This window comes from Periplaneta americana, chromosome 4 (assembly GCF_040183065.1).
Source record: "Periplaneta americana isolate PAMFEO1 chromosome 4, P.americana_PAMFEO1_priV1, whole genome shotgun sequence".
Lineage (NCBI taxonomy): Eukaryota > Metazoa > Arthropoda > Insecta > Blattodea > Blattidae > Periplaneta > Periplaneta americana.
This window is the reverse complement of record NC_091120.1, coordinates 113,806,221-113,833,563: the sequence shown is the minus strand read 5'-3', so window position 1 is coordinate 113,833,563 and position 27,343 is coordinate 113,806,221. Positions and strand designations below refer to the sequence as shown.

General features: G+C 34.7%; 1 protein-coding gene across 6 annotated transcripts in view; it reads left to right on the top strand.

The window, feature by feature from the left end:
- Positions 1-27,343, top strand: part of LOC138698122 (transducin-like enhancer protein 4) — an 814,654-nt gene that overhangs the window by 274,027 nt on the left and 513,284 nt on the right. For all 6 annotated transcript variants that reach the window (XR_011331700.1, XM_069823853.1, XM_069823855.1 and 3 more), the window contains exon 2: positions 24,431-24,528. Coding sequence is in view for 4 of the 6 variants with exons in the window: in XM_069823853.1 (XP_069679954.1) it covers positions 24,431-24,528 (98 nt within the window). In the remaining 2 variants the exon portion in view is untranslated. The remainder of the gene's footprint in view (positions 1-24,430; positions 24,529-27,343) is intronic.

The window sequence follows — 27,343 nt, the reverse complement described above, 5'->3', positions numbered from 1 at the left end:
CACAAGTAACTGTAAGTACATGTTAAATAGTTGGGGTAAGTGTGACATTGTACAGAGTCAAAGGAGAATGCAATATAGTCTAAATCGCATGCGATTAATTGACTATGACACCCGCCATTAAGCCGCTACATTCTCAGTACGCACAGACATTCTTCAAACACTTGAAGTACTGAGTGTGATTAATTTGGTAGGGTGGGATCCGCCCTCTGCTTCACTTGTACGTGCACCACCACACCCCACCACTTCTCAACTACTCGACGAGGACGATGGCGGCGATGACGACGACGAGGAGGAACTGGAGAAGATGTTTCTACTCCCCATCTCACTCCCGTTATAACAAACACCAACCAAGCAACCCCCAAGTTTCATTCACTCAATTCAACTCAACACATCCAAAAAGCAAACTTGACGAGACGAGGGTGAGTGGTTGATGTTAGAGATAGATGCTCTGCTGCTGTGTAGTAGGGGAGGAAGGAGGGTGCGCAAGTGCTTCACTTCTATAAAGTCAACAATACCAACTAAAATCCTCTTTACCTCGCTGCTGCTACGTCTGCTTTTCAAGCCTCGGTTTTCACACACTCCTCCTTGCTGGAGGTTACTCATCAGACGCTGTTTCTGCTGGAGAGGGCGAGAATGAAGCCATTTTCCTATTAACAGATGTACACGATCTGTTCGTTGAGAAAATTTTATTTTCGGGCCTCATACGTATTCTTTATGCAATTACCCGTTATTATTGACAGTTGTAGGAATTGCACCTAATTTGTTTGTTTCATCATTAAAATAGAAATTGGTTATTTCAACACCTTCTAGAGTGGTCTGATTTTCCTCGTCATTTTTGTCATTTCGGCATTTGTATTCCATTCGTTGCAAATTGAATTTATCTTATTTCTAAATGGTACTAGTCATACCTTCAATATTTTAATTAATTTTGTATTTCTTTTTAATTCTTTCTTTTTCTTTTCTTTGTCTCTTTTGGTTTCTTTTCTTCATTCAGTAGTTTGTTATATACTACTGCTCTTGGGAAGAACATTTGTCATTCTAATTCATTTGAGTTGGTTTTTACTAATAACTAAATTTTTACACACACAAATGGAATTGGGAATGGCCTTTGTTTTAAAAGTTTTATAACACACTAGCACAATAAATAGCGGTCGGTAGGTCTACTATTGACCAGCACCGAGCATTTATTTTTCGATAGATCTTGAGCTGTCATCAAGGGACAGGTCTTGGAGCAGCCATGAAATGTCAGTGAGACATGACATATTTTTAATTGCATAGACTCTGATGCTATTGTGATAATGGTGTGATGTACCAATAAAAATTAACCAGATTCCCGAAGAAAGTTTACTATTGTTATATCGTTGACTATCTACAAGAAATCGAGCACAGGTTCCATCCACGAGAAGTTGTCAGCTGACCAAACTATAACAGGTCTGTGGATGACCGTATCAGAACTTGATATCTATATTTGGCGAAGGGTAGTAGTGAGGACTGTGATGCTGATACACTATACACTAGGCCTACATACAGAGTGAAGCTGCCTTCATTTGTCATCGTCACGTTAACGTCCGCTGACTCTAATTCTAAGCACGCTAGAGTCTATGACCTCTGCACAATAGCAACTATTGTGAATTCTGAGAATATTTCCATCTTCATCGTCATGATCATCGTCCCCATCCCCTTCCTTTCGGAAGGTCGATTGAAAACATGCCTCCATTTATATCTTTTCACGTTTTTTCTTTGTAGGTTATATTTCTGTCCATCTGTCCCGTGGTCTTCCTCTTGGTCGCTTTCCTTCCATTTTAGATTTAATATTCTTCTTGGTAATCTTGTATTTTATGTGTTCGGACCATTTAAGTCTAGTTTGTCGATATTTCTAAATTTAGCCTCTTCTTGATGTTTTCACTTATTCGGTTTCTTTTTGTTTTCTTATAGTATTGCACTTAAAATCCTCATCTATGAAACCTGGAGCTTGCTTAGATATATTTTTGATCTTTATGTAGGCCTATGTCAAAGTTTCTGAAGCGGTTGAAACCGGCATGAAATAATGTTTTATTATATGGTACATTGCTAAAATCTACCCAAGCCAAGAACGATACTAGACCAAAACTATATGACGTCACTGACTGATCTACAATTGGATGAAAGTCAAAGCCAATATACGCTATAAATTATAGTCCCGTGTAAATATTTTAATTATAATTAACATTTTCATACATATTATATGAATTCAAATCAGCGCAATGTAACTAACCATTATGTTAGGTTAAAATAAACCTAATGTACCTATACATTAATGTGTACTTGATTTTTTATTGCATAGTGATTATATTGATATGCTTCTTGGCTTGGATACATATTATCTTATCTTGCTTGTTCATAGGTATATCTTTGTTCCAAAGCAATTGCTAAATCATGTTGTACACGTTTGAACTTTTCTATATTCTTTTGCTAATTTCCTTTTTGAATATATTTCTGAATCTAAATAAATATGCAAACTGACTGACTTCTTTTTAATTCAGGCTATACATGACAGCTTAACATTCCAACATTTCAATCTTCATTCTGTGCCCTTAGTATTTTCGTAACTGTTTTCTCGATGTTTATCTTTAAACTGTAGTCTTCTTGAATATTATATTATATTATATTATATTATATTATATTATATTATATTATATTATATTATATTATATTATATTATATATTATATTATATTATACTAGTGGCTTGTACAGCAAATGCTGCTGCAAACTAAGTTCGTTAGACGTTCAAATAAAAATGTTTCAGATTTATTTTCAATGAAGAATATTTGTCTTTTTGATAGTTATTTGCTTCCATAATAATGAAACATACTCCCTCTGAATGGATTTTTTTAGGCCAAATACTTTTTCTTGAACCTATCCAACTTCAGTTTTTGAGTTTCAACGCGAAAACGCAAGTATCAATGTCAGGACGATAGCAGTAGCTATTTCAGGTCATTGTGGATTGTAGGCAAAAGTTAAAAAAATGTCAGGTTTGCTAAGCTTTCGAACAATAGCATTTTCGTATAGCTGCTGCATGTAGAACTTGAAATGTAGAGCGTAAAGTCATTTTATCCTACTAAGAGATCTTGCTGAAATGATCTGGAGACTATAAAATTTTCTAGGCCTCTTATTTTATCAGTAAGTAATACCTTTTATCTTTCCTTAGGAACTGTAATGTTTGCGCTCTCTCGAGCCAATACTGAAGACAATGACACATATCAATATCTGCACTACACCGCCATTAAGTATATGAAAAAGACCCAACCCCACTGGTTTAATAAGTATAAAAATATTTGATTTTTAATAACAATATTATTATCTTACTTAAGTTTTGTAGTTATATATAGCAGTCACTCAGTAAATTATAGAAATGAAGATCTAAATTAAGATATTCTCTACATTTACTTACATAACCTCAAAACGTTTCACTTTCATGTCATCAATATAGCATCAATATTATGTACAATTAATGAAGAATAGACGCATCATGATACTAACTATAATAATATTTAATTTCTAATGGTAATAATGTCATCAAACCACCTCAAGTTTCGTAGATTTGAATATCCAATACACAGCTGTATTCAGAAAATTATACACCGCCGAATCAGTTTTTAATAAGAAATTGAATTGAGCTCTAAATATGTCGGCAATCCTGCAGGTCATGGCCTTCGTGTAATAGCCTATTGTTTATTGTAGTGTGTGTTTTGTTCTGAAATTCAATCAAGTCGGCCGTGATTGAATAAAATTAGTTCTCAAAACTGACAACAGATGGATTTTGGAAAATAGGAAAGTTATGTAGGAAAATTGACATTTCACTGAAAACTACTACTTTTCCGAAAAACTTTGGGTTCCAAGCTTCAAAATGAGGGGCCATTTATTAAAATCCGTTCAGCCGTTTTCCCGTAATTTCCATTACCAGTTCAAATTATATATATAGATTATATTATATTATATTATATTATATTATATTATATTATATTATATTATATTATATTATATATAATCTGCATGTGTTAGAGTTTTAAGATCTGGTTTTATGCTTTCATATATTGTATTATGTATATGCTCTTTTGGCTGCACATTAGATAGTTGAAGTATGCATTTAAGTAATTTGTAATTTCAGTAAATTGAAATGTGTTTTTTGAAAAGTTGGGAGTTTTCAGCTGTTGTTGACTCATACACATGCTCCTACGTTCAGTTGTTTTTTTATTCTAAAATGACAAAATTAGTAACGTCAATTTTTCACACGAGTAGAACAATTTGCCCAGTCTGAGCTTCAAGAATTCTAACCCATATTGTGTTCCAAGAAGAATGGGCGCCAAATTGGGCTCTCGGTGTTGGGGAGTTCCTTTTTAATCACTTCCCCGGACTATGAATTGGTCGAAATGGTTCAGTCACCTGACCACCGATGTCATCAAATTTTACTAGTAAGATTTTTTCATTTCGAACAATGTGAAAGACATGTTTTACAAAAGATTCTTGATATGTGTATCCAGGAACTGCATAAAAGAATCATAGATAACATAAGATTTGCTGGAATTTGCATGAGTTTAAATATATTAACTATTGGACATTGTCCGGGCAACAAACGCTACTCATGTAAAGACGAACTGCAAGGAAACTGCCGACTTTAGTGCATATTATTGTAGATACAACATATTCAATGACTGTCAAGATAATAGCCATAATCTAATTTGGAACATTTGATTTACTATACGTTAGGCTACTTCTTGCTGCAGGAAAGTTTAAGATGATTTTTCCAAAATTTGAAATTCGGCTGGTGCAGAATTCATCATTCCTATCTAGACAGGAAGAAAATAATTATTGAAAGGAAAACAATACTTGAAATGGATTCTATATTTTTGATTTAAATTTAAGGATACTTTTTATTTTTGCTATGAATAACAGTGTTACAATACTGAGACATATGGAGCAAACTTTCTAGTTTTAATTTCTCATAGATGTTTTGTAGGCCTATATATCAGTCTGGCAAGTGTATACCCTTCCGTGTGTGCTTCACAACTTCCTATTTGTACGCTGTCTATGGAGAATATATTGGTGTGTCCTTTCTAGCTGCTGGTTTCATTGTTGAATCGTATGTGTCATGGTTTGAAACTCAAACTTTGTCAGGTTCTTGGAAGCTTTCGAGGGTCAATAGGACAACATATTCTGTAAGAAGGAAAACAAGTGGATAATTCATGATTTGAGTTGGTTAGACAAACATTTGAACAACTCGAGGGCTATGCGAGAGAGAACCTTACCCCATAGAAGGTTGAGTTACGGTTTGAATTGAATTTAGGTTGTAGCTCGACTTGGCATATGCTTGTGTGCTTTCTGTGTCGTGTTGTGTATTGTGGTTCTAACAAACACTCCGCGTGGTGTACATAACCGGCGCAGCTCTAATATTTGACTCTAGTACACTAAGGTGACGTCACTTCCTGTGTGTACTTTACAGTGCATGGTCTAGAGAAGTGGGGTTCACATTCGTCAGATGCTTCTTCCTTCCGCATTTTAACCAACAGGGGTGTGTGTAATTTGACAATTATGAAAGGCAGAGTAGTTATTAAACAGTACAAGCAATTGTTTCTTCACTCTTACCAGCATTGTATAGTAAATCGATGTCCAAACGGCATAAATACACTCAATAAGAATTAATCAGAGCTAAAGTAAATCTCTAGTTCGAATTTCATGACGGTGAGAGATGGTACTACCTATAGACTATTGTGGAGACCGAGTGTTGTGTCCTTTGCTTAGAGTCTTAGACCATTATTTCTCAAAGTGTGTTCCATGGAGTGTTCCGCGAGAAAATTCTAGGGGTTCTGAGAGTCATAAATTGTTCTTAAATTCTATTATATGCTTAGAGGATGTAGCAGTATAAAATGTATACCGGTACAGAAATCACGAAAATATGAATGAGTAACATTAAACCGCCAATAATTGTAATATTAATAGTAATTATATTGTCATATTATTATTATTATTATTATTATTATTATTATTATTATTATTATTATTATTAAACGCCTAAAAAGAAAAATATTTATCATTTACCACTTTCATCACTGCATTTTCTGCGCATGTGTCCACCGAAACAAACCAAATCTAGAAACAGAAATGAGGCTACAACTATTCCGCCATAAAACAATGTATAAAAATAGTTTGCAGGCTTAAAAAGAAACACATTCATCCCACTGAACACTTTCACAAGCCTATTAATTGTTCAAAAACCAATAAAATATAAAATCTTTTGAATATCGTATATATATATTTTTTTGAATTTCATAATACTAATTATAGCAAATCTGCAGTTTCAATAAAATTAAAAATGTAAGATTTTGGGAACGTAACTATTTCCTTTACTAATACAGTTTCAATTCTGCAGTTAAGCACACGTCAATAATAATAATAATAATAATAATAATAATAATAATAATTAATAATAATGATTACAAGGCTTCCACGATTATAATATAGATTAGAAAGAAGGGGTTCTACAATGGAACTGGCTTCTCGCCTCAAAATTATCAAATCCTTTTAGTGAGATTTACCAAGGAGTGAGACAAATGACTAAAGGGTCTGAAGTTCACGTAGTTATTCTTTCAGTAATAAGAGTTCTTGCAAGACGTGAGGTCTCACCCCGCACCATTGTCTTGCCACTCATTTTCATCATCGGTACAGCATGCAATTCCGCATGAACTGTTTACAATTGTTGCTGTTGTTAAACTGCCCGAAGACAGATCTGAACCTCACAAGTGACACCAACAAGGCACCACTTATGAGGCAACTGACCAGGAGATAAAGGGGTAGGGTGGCCAGTTTCTTTCAAACATCGCCGATTAGCTACATATTACACTAATCAGACTTCAGATGTATACAAACAATTGTTCTTCCTCTGACACATGTCGCCAAGTGAGATGTACTGCCTCATAATAGATGTACAGCTGTCAAAAGAAAAAGTGGCCGCTCTCCTGAAACAAAGTGCCCTTCGGGTATCTTCGATACAATTCGGAGACAGGCGATGTTACATGTTGTTGGACCACGTTGCCTGATATCTACAGTTATAATTGAAGTATTTTGTGTGTTATCGATAGCATAATGGTAGCGTTCAGGCCTCTTATTCATGAGGTCCTGCGTTCGACTACAACCACTTGCTTTTTATGTTCCTTTTTGTTCTGTTTTTGAGAGAGACAAACTATACATAATGGCTCCTTTCTCTTTTACGATTATTTTAGTAATTAACATCAGGTTCATTAATATATTATGCCATGACTTTATCATTATGATATTGTGGCTGCAAATGGAAAGAAAAAAGATTTTATTCTCAATAAAAATATCTTTCGTGGCATAAACAAAACAAATTTACTGGTGTCGGCCTTAAAACATTCCAACAATTAAGCGTTCAAAAAACAAAACAAAAAGCCACAATTCAATATTTAGTCTATCTTCCTCTTATCTCGATCATCTTGCAGTCGAGTGGGCATGGAATTGACTAGTCTTTGCAAATAGCGACTGTTTTTAGACACGATATTCCAGGCATTCTGAACATACATAAGTGTTCTGTCCATGGGCAGGTCTTTCATTGCAAACCCAGCAATCTCCAATCTTTCCGATTTTCTGCCTTCCTCTTAGTCTCCGCATATGATCCACATATCCTAATGTCGTCTATTATTCTTTTCAACCAGAGACCCAACCAGTTACTTTTTCTCTTTCTAATCAGTTTCAGCATCATTCTTTCTTCACTCACTTTTTCAAACACAATTTTATTTCTTATTCTATCTGTCCACTTCACACGCACCGTTCTTCTCCACATGCACATTTCAAATGCTTCAATTCGTTTCTCTTCATTTCGTCGTAATGTCCATGTTCCTTCCCCATACAATGCCACACTCCACACAAAGCACTTCACTAGTCTCTTCCTTAGTTCTTTTTCCAGAGGTCTGCAGAAGATCCTTCTTCTTCTATTTAAAGCTTCCTTTGTTCATGTTTGCAGTTTTTCTTGGGAAGGATAGGCCTAAATGCGGTAACATCCCGTTGCTTTCCGCACACCACTATCTCTTTCGCAACTTATTAAATTCCAAGGGGCCCAAGCGTGGAGATGAGGAGAGTGGATTTGACTAATTGGGCCCTCCGGACTTCACCGAAAGTCACGGCAAGGGTTAAATATTAATTCTATCAGGATGTTTGACCCGATCAGAGACCGGGAAATCTCAATTAGCCTTTGCCCCCCGCATCCTGGACTAGCTTCTACGAATCATCAGAAAATCTTAGAGTGTGATTGGGCCAATTTTTCCGAAAATGTTTCCACACTTTTGTCCTCGTAGCTCAGCGGACGAACGTCGGAATTTAGATGTCAGCGTCTCAGGTTCAATTCCTCGTTACTCCTTTTCATTTTATTGTAGTTCAAGATAGTATAATGTAATAATACAAAAAGAAAAACTAATAGCAGTATTATGCAACTGGATTTTTCCAAACCTAATATTAAATTTATGTTATTTATATCGCTAAAGAACGATTACAATATAAATAACTTGAATATTATTTATACAGTATCACTAAAGAACGATAACAGAATATAAATGATAAATATCGGTTTGTTTAATTAATATAAGAGATTATATAATACGTATTTAATTATCTAAATAAAATAACCTATTTTACAAAGAAAGATGTTTATTTGTGTTATAATAATTACCTACATAAAATACAGATTATTTATATTGCGAAAGAACAATAACAATATAAATAACTTGAATATTATTTTATAATGCTAATGAAGGAAAACAATATAAATGATAACTTGAATATTATTTATATCGCTAAAGAACGATAACAATATAAAAAACGTGAATATTATTCATATCGGAATTTCACAGATTTATTACAGATGTATTTAAGAACTTGTAGAAGAATAGTAATTAGTAACAGTGTCCTATTTATTCTTCTTGGAGCCAAATTTGTAACTTTTAAAAGTGTGGTTACTATGTTGAAGTGTATGTGTTGCAACGGATGCTTGATTTGTTATGTATGTGAGTCAGTTATGGGATGCTTGATGTCGTCGCAATGTTGTAATTATAGTTTGATTGTGTTTGTGTGACTATTGTGTATTAATTTATGATGTATGGTACGGAAAGCTGCATATTTGTGTTATAGAAGTGTTACGTATGTGTGTTGTTAATGTTTTTGTATGTTTCAAATTGATAACTGATATTTGTTTTGCAATCGCAATGCCTAATTTACGGATTGTTTATGTTTTGTTTACATCGCGTAAGCTAATTTAATTTTCTTTTCCATTTCTCTTTATGCTTATCTTTTTTGTGTATAAAACTATAGCCCTAACATACATATGTAAAATAGGGCTAACCCCCATTGGAGATACTGTAGCTACAATAGTAATAATTATTATTCATATCGTTATAAAACGATAACAGAATACAAATGATGACTTGAATTTTATTCATATCTCTAAAGAACGATAACAAAATATAAATAACGTGATATCCATCAAGAACGAGAACTGGATATAAATGATAATTTGAATATCATTTACATCGCTAAAGAACGATTAAAAAATAAAATGAAAACTTGAAGAAGGCGCGAACCCAGAACCTTTGAATCATTAAACAAGCACTCTACCGCTGGTCTACGAGGCGCAGATATGGAACACTTTCATAGTTCCGGAACTGCTTGTACAAGCACATGCATCGTGTAACATCGCCGCGACCCGAAGTGGACTTGAAAATTTTCGCTGTTCACGAGTGCGGCCACTTTTTTTTTTTCAGCTGTACATATCAGCCAGAACCTCAATTGGAAGTACTGTTTACAATAATGCGCTAATATTCTTCAAGGTACTTGGTACGCTTTACAGTCACGGAATTGTACCCTTAATTCAATTTCCCTTCTCTAAAGTTACAAATCCACTGTAACATGATGGATATTAATCATTGTGTTATGTGGGCTATGTATAGTTTGTGTTGGTACAGCAGATACTCAGGCAAACTCTGTCTTGTGTCCACACGTTTTCCCGTTAAACAAAGTTTGCCTTATTTTGAAATAGCAATTGATTTTTGTGTAATCTGTTTAGATTTGTTCCCCCTATCCCCTTCTAGTTCAACATGGACCCAGTACCGAAATTATCGTTGCGAACATTAAATTAGACTCTTTTGTTTATCCTGTCGTTGTTAACATATGCGTTAGAATTTGTACAAATAGAAATTCCCCCCCTTATAATGATGCATCTTCATTGTGCCATTATCCTGTGGCTAGTCCTAACCTTTTTGTATAATCTTTTAGATTTTTTGTTACTGAATCTATCTAAAAATAGGAATCCTACAGTGCAATTCTGTACATCAGAGGTAATCTATTCCTACGTTAAATCGAAATTTTGAGATTATAGCATTACTGAATTCCTTAGGGTCTATCTGAAGGTATAACTTACTCTGTTAAGTCCTGGACGACTGATTTCGGATTTAATTTTTTTTTTTCTAAAGAAGACGAAAATATATTAATATAATACGATAAGTGTCACATAATTCTGCACACTTCTGTGTATGTCTTATATAGAAGGTATAAGCTTGCAACTTCACGGAGATTGAAAGAAAAAAAAAGTGAAATTTGTTTGTTTGTTTTTTTTTTTTGGCCTGTATTCTGAAGTTGATAAAATGGACCTATCATACAATACCTCGGAAGTAGAGAAATATATGTTTGGAACTAGTTATTTCCGACTTCCATATGCAATTAAATATTTTTGGAAAAACCCTCTTAAATTGTAGTTATAAATTCCGCTGTAGGCTATAAGGAAATTGTCTCAGATGAAAGTATTTTAATTATGCGTGTGTTTTTACTGGTAGATTCTTTATATAAACGTATTGCAACCGATTACAGTAGAAATGTAAAAGTATTCGAACTGAGGACAGAAAGTGATCAGACGTAAATGTTCATTTATGTAATTTTTGTTTCTCCTACTAATAATAAATCTGTAACCAAAATTTTTCTGGTAATTTTCAATTTCTAAAAAATGATTGGTTTCAACATGTAAGTTATAATTAACCATCCTGAGACCAGAAAACTTATATATATATATATATATATATATATATATATATATATATATATGTATATATATATATATATAGAGTGTGTGTATGTGTGTATATATATATATATATATATATATATATATATATAATTTTTGCTTCTGTGTCTGCCTGGATGTTTATCTTTTCACGCGATAATGGCTGAACCGATTTATATGAAAATTGGAATATAAATTAAGTTCGTTCCAACATATATTTTAGGCTATATGGCATTCAAAATGCTTTATGTAAAAGGCGGAGGGGGTTATAAGGGGGCCTCTCGCTTATTATTGATTTTTATGAAAAATATTACGTAACAAAAGTTCCTTAAATGATATCCGATAAGTTTTATTCTACGCTAAAGTGTGATAGGATTGATATTCAACGAGATACACGAGTTTTAAAATAACAATGCGTTTTATCGTCGCCATCTCAGACTAATGGGGTATAATGAAATGATAATAAATGACTTCGTCTATAAGGAGCCTTGCACAACAAACGGAAGCCATTCATTTAACACTATTTTATAGGGATATAATTGTTTGATGGGAATATATAAATGTTTATCAATATTAACATATAGAGAATGTTTGTGTGCTTGTATGAAGTAATCTCAGAAGCTACTTAACCGATTTGTATAATTATTATTTCACCATTTGAAAGAAAGTGTGATCTCTAGATGGTCATAATTCTGAGTGAATCGAGGACAGGTAAGATTAAAATAGATTCTTACACACAGAAAACTTTATATCCTGTTGCAATATTATATTACTTGATTATTTAAACTTTATTTGGTCCACATAAAAACTCTTAATTTTATACACTTCAGTTTCCTTTTTGTCCACAGAACATAATAGTATTTTTAAGAGTTTTGTCGTAAAGATGAGTATTTACCCGGGACCAAAAATATAACACATGTCATATAAAGTAAAAAATTAATATTTTACCGTTGAGCTCGCTGGAGCTGAGTTATTTTACAAAGTGTCACGAAATAATGTTCCTGTGCTGATAATTTACTCATATACGTTTTCTGTGTTTCTTAAAATAATATTTATGTACCACATTCATTTTCATCTCTGAGAATTAACGAACAACGAAAGTGTATTAATTTAGTATGCAGTAATATCGTTAGCTTAGCATTCCATTATTTTATAATCCAAATATTAAGTATGCTGATTTGAATTGTGTTAAAATAGATAAAATGAGTAAATTATGTAAGAAATACAATGCAAAGAAAATGGGGTAATGAGCCAAACGGATTATGTTGCGCTGTTGTAAAAGTTGTTCCTCCTGAGATTCAAGAGCCTCCAGAACCAATTAAACCTTACTTATCGCAGTACATCCGTTGTCAACACACTTTTTAAATAATATAAGACAGCATAATACCTTATTCTAAGTGGCATCGTTTGGTGCAAAAGAAATACATAAACTCAATTCTACGTCATCACTTAAAGTTCAAGCATAGACTTATAATTTAATTGGAAATCTTCTTCCAGCTGAGAATAAGAGCCTTCAGTTCTTACAAGTATATTTCATATCAGACGCTGATCAATTGTCTGTTAGGTCTAATGTAGTATCAGTCTTAAAAGTAGAATTGACTGAACAACTCCAGAAAGTATTGCATGATAATAACAGTTAAATTCATAGTTTTAAATACAACTTTCAAAATGATTCAGGAGCAAAGAAAGGACTTACAACATATAAAAAGCTATTATTCACTAAGTAATTACAAGTCAGAAAGGGTGCTATTCATAGACATTTCGCTAGCACGCGCTACGAGCGTGCTAAACAGGATTCATATCATATCATAACGCTGACACTGGTTTATGAGTGCGAAAAACGTTAGTTCGCTGATCATCCACCGCAAGCCCGCGCTAAGAATGTCTATGAATACAGCCCTAAGTAATTAGATTTAAGTCAGTAATATTTATTTCTAAGAAGTGCAGCGAAGTGCACGGGTATGGCTAGTTATTAATAATACCACAGTGAAAGTGAATGAGTTGTAGTGAATGAGCAGTGTTTAAGTGCAGTGAGTCAAAGTGTGTGTACAGTAATTTTGTAGTGTGCGTGCGTGTGTGTGCAGTGGGTTGCATAGCCAAGTCATTAAGTTTTAGAGACTGAATGATGAATGTAGAAGGGAGTTAAAATGTTAGTAGTGAAGAATGTAAATACCAATATAATATTATCTTTTCATAGTCTTTGTATATTTTCTTTTTCTTGCTCTTATTTTCTGTCTTGACTTGTATTTACATTCCTACTCCGTATTTCTTTAGTTTTTCTCTCAATATGCCCTGTTTTCATATATCCTGTATATCATATATTTTTCCTGTAACTAGTTAATAAACATTAATTAATTCATTTACTCATTATTTACTAATTATTTTGACTAAATAACCTGGATTACAACTTGATAGCTGTGGAAATACTTTGTTATTTTTCTTTTTGGAGAAAGGTTTTTAATAGATGATTATGGCAATAAAGCGATACAAAACTAAGATACGAGTATTAGAAAATATGAATGTTAATAACTAGTCTACGTAAAAATACATTGTTTCTTGAAGTTAGACTGCTTGTAAAGTCAAACATGCCAGGATATAATCACAACTTGCAAGATGATGAACAAAATTGAGAACATTACATGCTTAGTCCACATTCTTACGGATGAGTTTGTATTTCTGTTGTATTCTAGCTCATCCGGAATAGTAACGATAATAATGATAATGATAATAGTAACATTTCAGATAAATGTTGGACCATATGGCCTACTTCGTTCTTGACTCATCTCTTTGTAGTTCGACCGATTCTACCCAGAAATTACAGCGTGTGCATAACGCGTGCGTTCGCTTCATTTGTAAAATTCGATACTATGATCATTATCTCACTTCCTTTCGAGAAGTTATCTTGGCATATATTACGTGAGAGAGGAAATTTGTACTCATTTTCTCTCTTGTATCGAATTATGCACACTTTAACCCCCTCTTATTTATTCGCCTGTTTCCATACTCCCGCTGTCATAACATCAATACTCGCTCACAACGTGATAACACGCTAGAAATTCCATTTCACATATAATCCCAGTATCCCTCAGCCTTCATTGTTACTACTTCTCGTCACAGGATTTGTCTATCCCTGAAGTTGAGGGCTCCGGATCTTAAAATGTTTTAAATCTAAATTAGAAAATTATCTTATGACGAGTTGCCAAACTTGGTACCAGATGATTACACTACTCACCGTGGCCCAGTGTTATCATGAGCGTACGGCAGTGATATTTGATAGATACAGTATGCTAAACAAGGGAATATGGAAGCGATTTACGCGAAAAACAAAATTAGTTACAATTTTAAATTTGGCGCTGTACAAGTGGTATGATCAGAGTCCACGGACTCTAGGTATGATGTATTACCACAGTCTAGTGTATACAGTCGCGAAGCTCAATACGTAGTAAATATGCAAACATTAGATAGTTGCTCACCACTAGGATCGCTAATATCGCCTCATTACAGGCAATGCAAAATAGTACCGTCACAGTCTATTGTTTCTAGCACCCTCAAAACTCAAGCTTCGTGACTGTATATAGTAGACTGTGGTATTACTCGGGACCAGTGTTGCCAACACATAGTGGAAAAAAGTGGCTACAACTGATCCCGAAAATGGCCAAAAGTGGCTAAAGTTTAAATCGCTAAAAACGATAGGCCTAAGTATGTCAGGTACAAACACATTAAAAAAAGTGTACGTATTATATCGTAATAATAAGCTGAGAGAAAAGGAATTAGAGAAATAGGCAACTGTTAATTATAACTCACATAATAGAAATACACATCATCATCATCATCATCATCATCATCATCATCATCATCATCATCATCAACGCTGCCATCTTCCTCATCCCTTGTTTCCAACACCCTTTCAGAAGTACTAGGATCATTCTCTGACAACGTATAGGTTGTGGTTGTTCCCACAAGACGAAGAAGTTCAGAAAGAACTTCATATGAATAACAACACTTCTGCATACGGTGCGGCGTAATCCAAACTTGCCGTTCAAAATAGCCGACACTGTTTTTATTTTAATCCTGTTCCTCAGTTTGTTTCTAACGATACTGACCTAACTGAAAACTCTCTACTTCAGCATTCGAATGGGGCAAATTTAACGCAGAAGTATGATTTACAAAATTTACAAAAAACGTTTGAATTGACTGTAGAAACAGGTTGTATCCAGTCTTTTAATCCTCCCCCCCCCCTATTCTCCCATTCTTTTCGATACTTTTGAGTATATTTAGGTTTCGGAATGATTAATAATATATTTTGTTACTCTCGTGATATTTAATTAAAACACAATCACTAATTTCAAACACATCACAGCACGATACCTGAACTAAACTACCACATAGCAACTATTATTTTAAGATTGAATGCAATGCAGACACACATCACAACATAAATGCAGCCTTGAATGGTGTGAAATACATGACCACGTGCTCAGTGGAAAAAGAGAGGAGAAAATGAATCATTTAACCGAGGGAAGTACCGTATACCGATGAGGCGATGCGTACCCTAATTGTATGCTATTGTGCAATTTTGTGTAACAGTAGTGACCATTGAAAAATCCGAAGTCGAGAAATTAGATCCACGTATGCACGTAGGCTATAAGTAATAAAAATTAGAATGTATCTAAAACAGCTAAATGGAGCACAGAAAGTAGGTAAAATGCCACAGGTGGCATTTTGAAAAATTTGTTGCTAGATCAGTATTCGAAATGGCTAGATTTAGCCACAAAGTGGCTAAATTGGCAACACTGCTCGGGACAAATAGGAATACCGCTGATCTCCGAGGGCGCCACTGTCATGTTTATATGCGTATTACGACTGGAACGGTGAGTGGAAGGGGAGAGAGAGAGAGAGAGAGAGAGAGAGAGAGAGAGAGAGAGAGAGAGAGAACGAACATGTACACAACCTGCAAAGATGCAGTAGCCTACCTACCCGAGACGTATGAATGAATAACTTGGAGCGTGATGTCGGGAGTACACTCAACAGCAAATTGATGCAATCAGTTGCTGCTCTGTCACTGTGCGAAAAGGAAGTTACTTCGGAAGTATTCAAAGATATGAATTTCATAAACTCAGAATATATATGTTTTTGTTCACCTTAACGGAGTTTATTTCGTTAAATGAATTAATTGAACATATTATATATAGAGTATTTACAGTTAATGTGTATCCATGCCTACTATTATGTTCTATAGGCCTAATATATATTGTATACTATTACATACAATATATTGTATACACTATACATTGTATAGCGTCACTTTAATTGTAACTACCTGGTTGGTATTATGGCAAGTGTTGTATGTTTCCAGTATTATCTACATTTAGATATTCCAGTGATATTTATTTCATGTTAATGCCTATCATGTGAGAACTCATTCGCTACGTATCATAATTTTCTTGTGTGTGTAATTGTGTCTATTATTATTATTATTATTATTATTATTATTATTATTATTATTATTATTACTGTTGTTGTAGTTACTTGTCGTGACCCATTTAAACTAGTTTTTCGGGTTATCAAGGAATCTACTCAAGTACTAGGCCTACATGGCAGTATTCGTTCCTGACGTTTGGAAAAAACAGTGTAGGCCTACTGCAGTTTGCGAAGGTCAGCGAGAGTGCCCAAAATGATTAGGTCCTAAAATTAGAATATTATATCTAGTGTAGTGGAAAATTTACGATTGTCTATGCTAATTACGTTGTCATTTAAGAAACTCTGAGTGATGTGCAGGAAATAGTCCGTAATTAGGAAAATATTATCGTAGTACCAGGCACAAAGCTTTAATGACTTTATGCAGAGAAAGCAATTTGAGGAATAACAGCGGAGTAACAAAATGCATCTTACAATGTACAAAGAAGTTATTTATGATAAAGAAGTAATCTCCTCGTATTTGTGTAAATAATTTAGAAAGTGGAAATCAAACGGAATAGGTATTAATGTTTGCCATATTTCTCAACGTAAATGACATTTACATTTTACATTCTGTGCGTGTTGTATGTCAAATCATAGGAAAAATGTGGCAAGCCTTGTGCTCAATTTCCCATTCCATTTAACTGAAATGTAAATTTCAGTATTACGTGTATATCACTGCCTCAGATTAAGACACATCCACTATGTATTCCAAATGTTATTAGTCTTTTACATTAAAACTAACGCAATTTGGTGTTATGTCACGTATAAAATAAATGACATCACTCCACAAATCAAATCACATTCTGTGAAATTCGTTGAAATAAACTTGCACAAGTTAAACCGTATTGAAAATTGATCATACAACAGTTGAAACTGGCGAATTGTTTGGCATTTTAATAATCCTTCCGAAGTGTTCATATTAATATGGCATTTGTCCAGATCACTGGCTGGACTTCATTTCCTGTCTTTCTGTGTTAAATACCAGCGGTTCTGTGTGTGAAACTCATCGTACTTTCATAGCATAAAAACAAAATGCAAATCGCTACTGAATCTCCCATTGATTGGTTCATAGGGAATCGCGATTAACACACTCGCTCTTGTTTATGTATAGTCATCAGATTATGTGGATTGAATATTTCAATTACATAGATGCTCAGTAACAACAATTTAAATGAACGCATAAACAGCCTTAATCTAATTATAAATTCAAGCCTTTGATACTTGAGGCCGGCAGCGTTAACAAATAATTTCATTTCAGGTAGAGTTGTTGGGACAACTCTTTTCATTCGTAATGCGACGTTTTACGTACCTACACGAAGAGTTTGTGCGGTAATTCAAATGTGAAATGAAATGGTATGTAAGCAATGGAAAGATTGGAATTCGCTCTACCTATATATTGACACCATCTCTTCTTCTTTCTCTTTGGGAACACTCTTTGTGAGACAGTCCTACCTCAGGGATTAATGATCTTGCCCACGTGAATTCCATGTCCTGACTCAGAAGGTAGTACCTAGTAAGGGTCCCGTCCAAATGGTAGATGGGACTCCACAGACGTAGTGGAGGCAATCTATCTAGGACAAGGATACCCCAAAATCAAATGGGAGAAATAAAAAAGCTGAAACACGACCTGATGCAGTAAAAACATGTCAGTTGTTAGAGGCAAAGAAATGGCCGTTAGAAAAATATTGCAGAAAATCAGATATTATAGAGTAAGAATAGTCCTACCATCAGGGAAAAAATGTAATAATGAAGCAATAGGTGACTGGATTATAAGAAGAAAAACAATCGGAGAACCACATATCTAGAACGTCAGACGGTAAGATAGTAAGATTAACGAAGGATGGATTACCCGGAGAGAAGAGGAGTAGATAACAGACTTTAAGCCTACAATAAGTCAGAAGAAGAAGAAGAAGAAGAAGAAGAAGCCAAACAGGTTTTAAGCCTACTATAAGTAAGAAGAAGAAGAAGCCAGACAGGCTTTAAGCCTACTATAAGTAAGAAGAAGAAGAAGAAGAAGCCAAACAGGCTTTAAACCTACTTTAAGTCAGAAGAAGAAGAAGAAGAAGAAGAAGAAGAAGAAGAAGAAGCCAGACAGGTTTTAAGCCTACTATAAGTCGAGGAGGAGGAGGAGCCAAACAGACTGTTGATTTTTCATGAATTTCGATTACCACAAAGACGACTGCCAGTCTTGTTTGTCTGGTTTTTACTATTACCACTTTCTCATTTTGGGGATTTGTAAATGCGCAAGGGTAGACAACATCTAATTAACCCTTATTTGTCAAGTCAGCTTTACAATTCACAGTTATGGTGGACCTTCACATTTCTGTTTTTCGATCCACCATTCCTTTAATACATATAACTCTTTTCTATTAATGTATTCTTTGCCGAGAATTTCCTGATTACTTTCTAATGTTCTGTTATGACTGAATTGCTATATGTCCTTCCCCCTCTATCCTCTTCTATTCTCTCCCTCCTACCTAGACTGTCTCCCTTCCATTTCTCGCTCACCTATTAAATATTGCATATTCCTTCCTTAATAATTTGCGTTATTTATTTATTTTCTTCTCTTCCCTCAAATCCTACCTACTCTTAATCATTGTTTTCCCACTACTTTCTCTTACATTACTTGCTGACTTTTCCGTTTACTCTTATTTACAACACTTACATCACTTATGTTTTTTTTTTCTATCCTCTGTTTATTTACATTATTTATCTCTTTCTTTTCGCTTCACTCCTAAATTTCCTATTTTATTGTCTCTTTCCATATATTTATTTCTATCATACTCCTACAGTTACAGTACCCCTGATACTACTCCCAAACCATAACATTGAAAAACACGAAATATCTCATTCACTTATTTACACTTGCAATTTCTCTCTCATTCCACTTCACATTTGTTCAGATGTTTTCTTTTTTTTCACTTTAATTCTCTTGTATTCATTGTTTGATAGTCGATCTTATTACACTCTTACCCTATCTTCTTACACTTAACACTGTCTTCTCTGTTCCTTTTCTTACACTATTGCCACCCCTAACTTTCTTGCACTCACTTTTTAGCACTCTTCTTCGATAATAACCTCTCCAAAGCCCTATCTATTCTGTCCTCACAATCACTAATATCTGGTAGTCGCTTCATTCCTTCACTCGTTCTTCACATGTCTTCTCTTGCGTTTCCTCCATTAGTTTTGTCTATGCTCCTGACCTCAGACACTTCCAGCTGTTTCCCTAATCCTTAGTCCGCAATATTTTGTACCTGCTTCACGTTTTGTTTTCCTCCTTGGTTTATTCTGGTCAGCTGTTTCGTAATCGAAGTAGGTGTCAGATATCGACATTGTACATCTCTCGTTTCATTGATATTGAAGTTTTGTGTCGTTTGCATTTCTTCATTCTTCCTAGCGTGCTGCCTTGACGTACGCATATTTTCACGTTCATTGAACCTCCGTTTCACTGCGCCTTGATTCACCTGGCTTTGCTCGATTTCAGTTAAAAACTCTGGTTTGTCACATTTCTTTTCACAGTATTCGAGAACGTACACTTTATCATTGATTTTCAATTTATCTAATGCCTCAGACTAAGTCAGATCTTTCCTCTAGTTCACTTTTACACTTCACACGATTTAGTTTGCACTTCCTTGTTTCTTTAACTATCACATACTCGCTGAATTTTTATAAAAGTTTCATCCAGTTTTTCGCACATCTTTTTCAGTTCCCTCTCAATATCACCCACGGTTGCTGGACTTTGACCATCTGCGCTCTCGTTGTCTGTTGTATTCTCGACTTCTTTCTTCTCTTCGTTCCAGTTCTTTTCGTGACTTACACTCGGACTTGCACTCGCAAAGACTCCATTCCTTATACTCTCTATATTCCCCTTAGATGATTCTCCTATTATTCCGAACCCTGGACTCCTCTCCTTCTCTTTCCTTCTTAACAGGTTAATAGGCTACATGCTATAATTTTAATAGAACAATAGAAAATAAAATTGGTAGGAAAATTAAAATTTCAGAATACTATAATATTGCACAACAAACATATTGCGATAGTTGTTTTCTTTACAGTCTGACACGGTTTAATAAACTAGTGTGAGAAATGAAGTTTTGCCAGTTTAAGGGTTAATTGTCAATTCCAGTAACTTTCCAATAATCAAAAAACGAGAAACATAAACTGGAGGGGAGATGTTAATGGAAAGGCTTCTTCTTATTTTTCACATTAAGACGATCCCTATTAATATAGAAATCCTTTCTATGTTAATATCAACGTAAAAAAGTAATTTCTTATATTGCATTTTTTGCACGTGTTTTGAACTAATAGGGTATTTCTATATATTTTTTTCGGCATTTTTTGGTCATTTTTAATACTTTGAAGAACTTTTAGATCATTTGGAATGCATTTTACTTTCTTCTTTAGCGATAGGTCTGTTAAATCATTTTATAACCAAATAGGTCAGTAGTAATTAGCTACTGAATAAGTGAATAACAGTGAAATTTGAGTTTTATAGTTGGAACAGACTAAGGTCCATCTCTCATTCCACTCAAGGGTTCACTTCACACAACGGAAGTACGCGTAATATAAAATGCTTGACAGCAACTTAGTTTAAATGAGGACTTTGACCGCTAGTGTTCTTTTGTCGGTACGAGGGTGTCTTTAGAATTTATGTTTGGAAGGGGGGGAAACTTGCAGCATGTCCTGGACAAGACGTTGTGTCCTCAACATGGTTCGGAAGGGATGTCTACTGTAGTGGACAGTATTTTTAACATAAAGATTACAAGAATGTACGCTGCGCCCACAATTTGTGTTGTAATTCACACTCCCTCATCTGGAAGATCTGGCAACAAAATTGAAGCGCGGAAGGAGGAGGAGACGGAGAATGAAAACATTGACATGAACCAGCACTGATTGAAACATATTGTAAATCCTCATTAAAATCTATAGTTTTCCCTTCAAACCTTCATTTTGTTGCATGTTCTTTTCCTTTATCTTAGCCAAATTCTAGGAAGTTGCCTCCTCTCTCCGAGATTTGCAGGGCAGTCATTGAAACAAGGTGACTAATTTCTAAGAAGTTGTGGTGCGAGTACGGTGAATAATATTTAAATGTCATTTTCTTTTAATTGTATGTCATTTTTCCATTAGTTTAAGGGCATTTTAATTATCATTTTAAGTAGATTTTTAGGTTATCAACATCCGCCCCCTAGTTATGACATAGGTGTTAGTATTGTCACTTAGGATCTCGGTTATTCCGAAGTAGCTTACCACGGTCATTCGGTCTAGTTGATTGTTTATCAATCGTTATTAATATTCCTTTTATTCGTGCCAATTTCAGAACTTGATGCTACCGGATTATGTGAATGCCTGGCCGGCTCCCTGCATGAATCAGATGAAATGAGCTAAAGAATATGGCTCCTGTACTTCAAGGAAATGATTTGAAGTTGTCATCTTCTTACGCAGTCCGGTTTCTTTCGGTATAATTTCGTCACTGGACTTCATATTGGGCGAAGTAACTTAATTCATGCCCTCACAACCAGCTTTTCTTAGGTTTGTCATACTTATCAACCTCTCCGACTATATTTTCAACTCATGTTTTCCAACTGACTATCTCAAATTAGAGCCTATCACAGTCGCCTAGATTTGATAGTGTGCTTGTCGAATGATGATCTTAGCGGGATGCTCGGTGACAGTGTTCGGTAGATGGTAACATTGTCCTGATCGATATATCTGTGCAAACAAATTATTGGTGAAGTCAACCCTTGCCTTTGCCACATGTGGCTGGCTCGGGGGCCTTAATGGCGTGAGTTGTCCCGTACGGGCAGCGCGGGGGGGAGGCAGGTAGGCGGGAGCTGGTCTGAAGTATGGTATTAAGCCCTGACCCCCGGAGGCGGCTCGGTCCTTGCATGCACTGCACGGTGATGGTTAGATGAACGAAATTACAGGTTTCGCCAGGTTGCTATTATGTGTTCGAAAAGTGCACAAAAAAGTGTGGATAAAGAAAACCCCCTGGAGGGTAAAGCAATTTCTCTCCCATGTTATTACATACACAACAAAAAATATAAAAAAGAAAGAATGAGGACTATTCATGTATTCATTGATGTTCGAGCGATTGATTCGACGGTCGTTAAAATAAACTGCTGTTTAAAGAGACTGTGGTGACCCCCAACCGTCCACGGCACAACAGTAATTTTCTACTTGCATTCATTGAAGTGTGAATTCTTAGTTTATTTTTTTATTTTGCGAGTTATCATGGTGATACTTGATTGTAGTTCTAGTGGGCGTGCTACTATTGCAATTCCAAGTCATAAACTATTGTGTTCACGTGCAGTGGAGCGTCACCGCTCTATTCTTTTAGGAAGGGCGACAACTAACATCTTGGCGTGACAATGGGTTGCTCAACAAGACGTTTCTCGTGTCTCGGTCGCTTTGAAAATTTAAGCTATGCACACGGGCTATTTGGAGGATTTTTTTTTCCAGTGTATTGTAATATATTTTAAAATCACAGAAATATTGGAATTTTGCAACACACTTATAACTGATAACCCAACATGCTGTAGTCAGTATTTTCTATTAAACAAAGCCTCCAGAATTCTTGAAAGACAAAAATTTTACAGGGATATCTCAAATTTTGTTAGCTTGGTTGCCTAGTTCTAGGAAAGTAGACTTTCTGACCGCATTTTAAAGTGCGTGATTTCATATGGCTTTGATTACATGAATTAGAATGTATACAGTATTGTCAAGTACGGGCATAAATTGGTTGTTTACAAATTTAAGTTATACTTAAATTGACCGTTTACTTGTTACTTCAGATTTGTACAAATACTTTACATCAGACAGTGTATGTCTTCCAGATTCTTCAAGCTTTTCTTCTTTTACCTTCTTTAATATCGTCAGTTTAGTCCTTTAATCGTCCTTTGGAAGTCTCATCAACGTTATCTGTGTATATTTTGCCTCATCTCCCTTGTCCTTGAAGTCCACAGTAATGCAATTCCTCCAAGTTAATAAAATCAGTACATGCCAAATGAGATCAAATAAAATGTTTAAAAGTTGTGAAGAATAATGTTTTGGATTTATTCATAGTCAAAGATGGAAAATTATGAAGCAATAGAACCTATAAATTATATATTAACCTGATATCTTAACATAAGTTAGATAATACAGATTTAATTTAAAATGTGAAGACAGCACCAAAGTGTGGAAAGTCAAGCATCATTTAACAAATAATATATACTGGAAAAGCATTGCTGGAGAGGCAGGGAAAATAGCTTTGTATAAGGTCTAATGTACTTTACCATCGACGATATTCGTGATAATCAGAGTTAAACACTCTCCAATAAAGTAAGGCATAAACCTGATCTGTTTCCATATACAATAACATTTGGCTTCAGTTGACCAATAGTGGAGCTCGAGCGAAAGCCAGCTTGAAATATGTTATGCTACCTGTGTCATTCACAGACTAGACCGATTATTTAGTCCTGACAGCTCGGCGACGCGAAAGAGGGGAAGTAATAGGAGTAGTGGGGAGAGTTCCGGAGTAGAGATAAGGGCGAGCGTTCGGTAAAGAAATGCAGTACAGCTTAACTGTACTAGAAACATACCGCTCTACCGCGCGCATGACAACCGATCAAGCGAGTGACTAACCCAAACAGCCCTTGGCGTAACTAAATGGACTCGCCTGACCAAGGCGCACATCGCAGGCGACTGTCAGGAGTAATGTACTGTAGCTATGTGAGGTATTTCTAGCATCATTTTCCGTTTTGACATTTAGGCACGGTGGCAAGTGTTGACTGCGAATATTATAATGGGAAGGATTTAATGTACATTAATTGAGTACTTATGAAATATTCTCATATATGTAAACAGGTGTTCATATTGTGTGTATTTATTTCAGGGCCCACCACAACCGGGACAGCCATTTAAGTTTACAGTTGGTGAATCATGTGACCGCATAAAGGAAGAATTTAACTTCCTTCAAGCACAATACCACAAGTAAGTTGCCATTATGGCCTTATCATTTCAACATACCGATCAAGTATCAAAGCAATACACGTGAGCGTCACTGAAAATTTTTCCTATAATAGGAAAATGACACAACTTGAGTTAATTTCACTTCCTGAAATACAAGGAATATATTCGAAATTTTAATTTGAATGGTTTTAAATCGGAGCTTAGGAAACAGTTTTTATAGCCTACATTTTAGGTTTGAAATGCTTAATTGCAAAATTCCATACGTGATAATCTCTTAATTTTACTTTGTAATTAATTAAATTACATAGAAACAATGTACAGTAATACTGTATATGGATTTTACTTGAATATTGGGCTTTCAGAAAGCGACACATTATGTACAGCTCCCTCTACACAGCATACTTACTCAAGTTTGTATGTACTAAATTGTAACTTGAATTTAGGTCAGCGTGTCTTTCAAGAAACGTATCATTCATTGTAAAACAGCTTTCCTACTGTTATTTTTTTACTTTACTTGTTTTGTTCTGTTATCAGTCTTGTTATAAAATTGGAGTCGAATATAGACCATTACAAAAAAAAACACAAATGGATAAGTTTTATTGATTGGAATATAAATGAAACATTCCAACTACCTGTTACAAATTACGTATTACCTTGATAATGAAAATGTCTATCGAATAAAACACTGATCTACTTCCGGCCTATAGCGAAGGATATGAAAATAAAGATTACACAACATAGTATGTTGTAGGCTGCCGGAGCAAGTGGGCGATTAACAGGATATTTATCACTTGATTGCATATCTGACAGTAGCGTATTGTATAATCCTGCTTTATTATTCCAAAAAATATGACAAGGTGACTTGTTGCGATAATTCTGTTGCAAATATACTTGAATTTGTAACAAACGTAAGAATACTTGATATAGGTATACTGTGCTCTGCAGAGCATAGCATTTTTTGCCGATTACTTAGGCAGCTAATCTGCGCGGCTGCGCAGTAACTGAATATTGTCTTACATACTTGAGTTCTGACATAGATTGGAATTTAAAAGAACTATACAAGGAGATTTTTAAAACGTCGCACAGTAATTGAGTCGTGTAAACTTTTCCATCCCTGAGCATTGGTAAATCTGCGCAGTTCTAAAGGACTACGGGGAATGTTGTTTATTCTGATTTTAGTATAAAACGGAAGAAGTAATTTCATTTAGCATACTGTTCCTCTAGAGAATCAGACATTTAATTTACTGAAATCGAATATAATTCGTTACTGTTTACATTGTCAATGATGTCCGCTGGCATTCATACAAGTTGAAGGCACACGTGTATTGCTATAATTTATATAGAAGCAGAAAACAGCATGTTGAATACTTGGTATAACAATACCAGGACGTGGGTTTGCATGTATGTTACGTATAGGATGTAAGTAAAAAAGATTGGTTTCCTCTTACCACATCATCCAAATCCTTCCAACAGTAATATTTTCAAACCGAGCGTATGAATCGACAACGTCGTATCATGATCAGATTCCGCTTTTCATTGTGCCTTAGTTACATCTACACAATATTAATGTTGTTCGCAAAGAGACAGTTCTGTGGAGCTGTCATCCTCCCCCCCTCCCCACCGTTTTTCTCCAGTCAATGAATTACACATTCCGCAGTCATAAACCTATGTTATCTGAACCTACAATTAGGCCTAATCATATGGTTGAAGTAATTGCGTTTAACTGTATGTTTATAAATTGTAAAGTTATAAGATAATTGAAGACTGACTTTTACAGAAGTGTGCAGTTCTTCAGAGATTTTTTATGGGAACCAGTCTTGACTTACTTACACGGATAAACGTAACACTAATAGTAAAGTAATGTAATAATAACAATAATGTGATAGTACGTAATAATTAGAGCCTGGTATATATGTACAATAATGATATTATACATAAAAGTTTAGAAAAATATTTAACGTCTCGGGTAGTGATTCTGTTCTAGCACATGTAATAAATGTAGAACGTATTTATATTATTTAAAAATACGCGACATATGCAGCTACATGTTGTAATTATATAGTCTACCTTTTCAATGCTGTTGTAACATGTATTGAGTCGATATGAGATTTTGTCCGTGAAGCTTGTATGACTGTTACTAAAATGTTTTATATTCGTAGTAAAATTCTTCTCTGTTCAGACACACTAGACCTAGAGAAACGGAAAAGAGTAGGAATGCCAAAAACACGAAAACGCCAAAATTACTTAAGATGGCACTTTTAGTGGACATTCCAGTGAATCAAAATTCCTCCTTCGTAATAAATTTGAACTTCAAATAGGATCAAATAACGATAAAATATTTGTATGCATTTTTTGTACAAATAAGAAAATAGTCTACAAATTACTTCTGCAGCATATCTCAACTACATGCTTGTAAAATAGTAAATTTCAAATAATATCGTTGTTTGCAACATACATTTTGCATATAAATGCAGGCTCTAAATATGACACATGTGTTTATGAACAAGTTGATTTAAATAAAGAAAAGACAATGTTGAATTAAATTTGTTATAATATGAAATACTTGCGTTTATAGCCTTAAATAAAATTGTTTTAAGAGAAATAGATGATGTGATAAATTCTATAAATTACTATATCTGTGAAATGTAATAACACATTTTCTTTTAGTTTCAGCGAAATACATTGTCTAGCTCGTGTGTTTGGAAAAATTTTAATAGTTATAATATATGTGTACTTATATTTATTACAGCAATATTTAATACATAAGCTCAATGATTGCAGCTGTGAAATAATGGACGAAGTTGAAAAGAGCAGCACCTAAATATGTCATTGAATC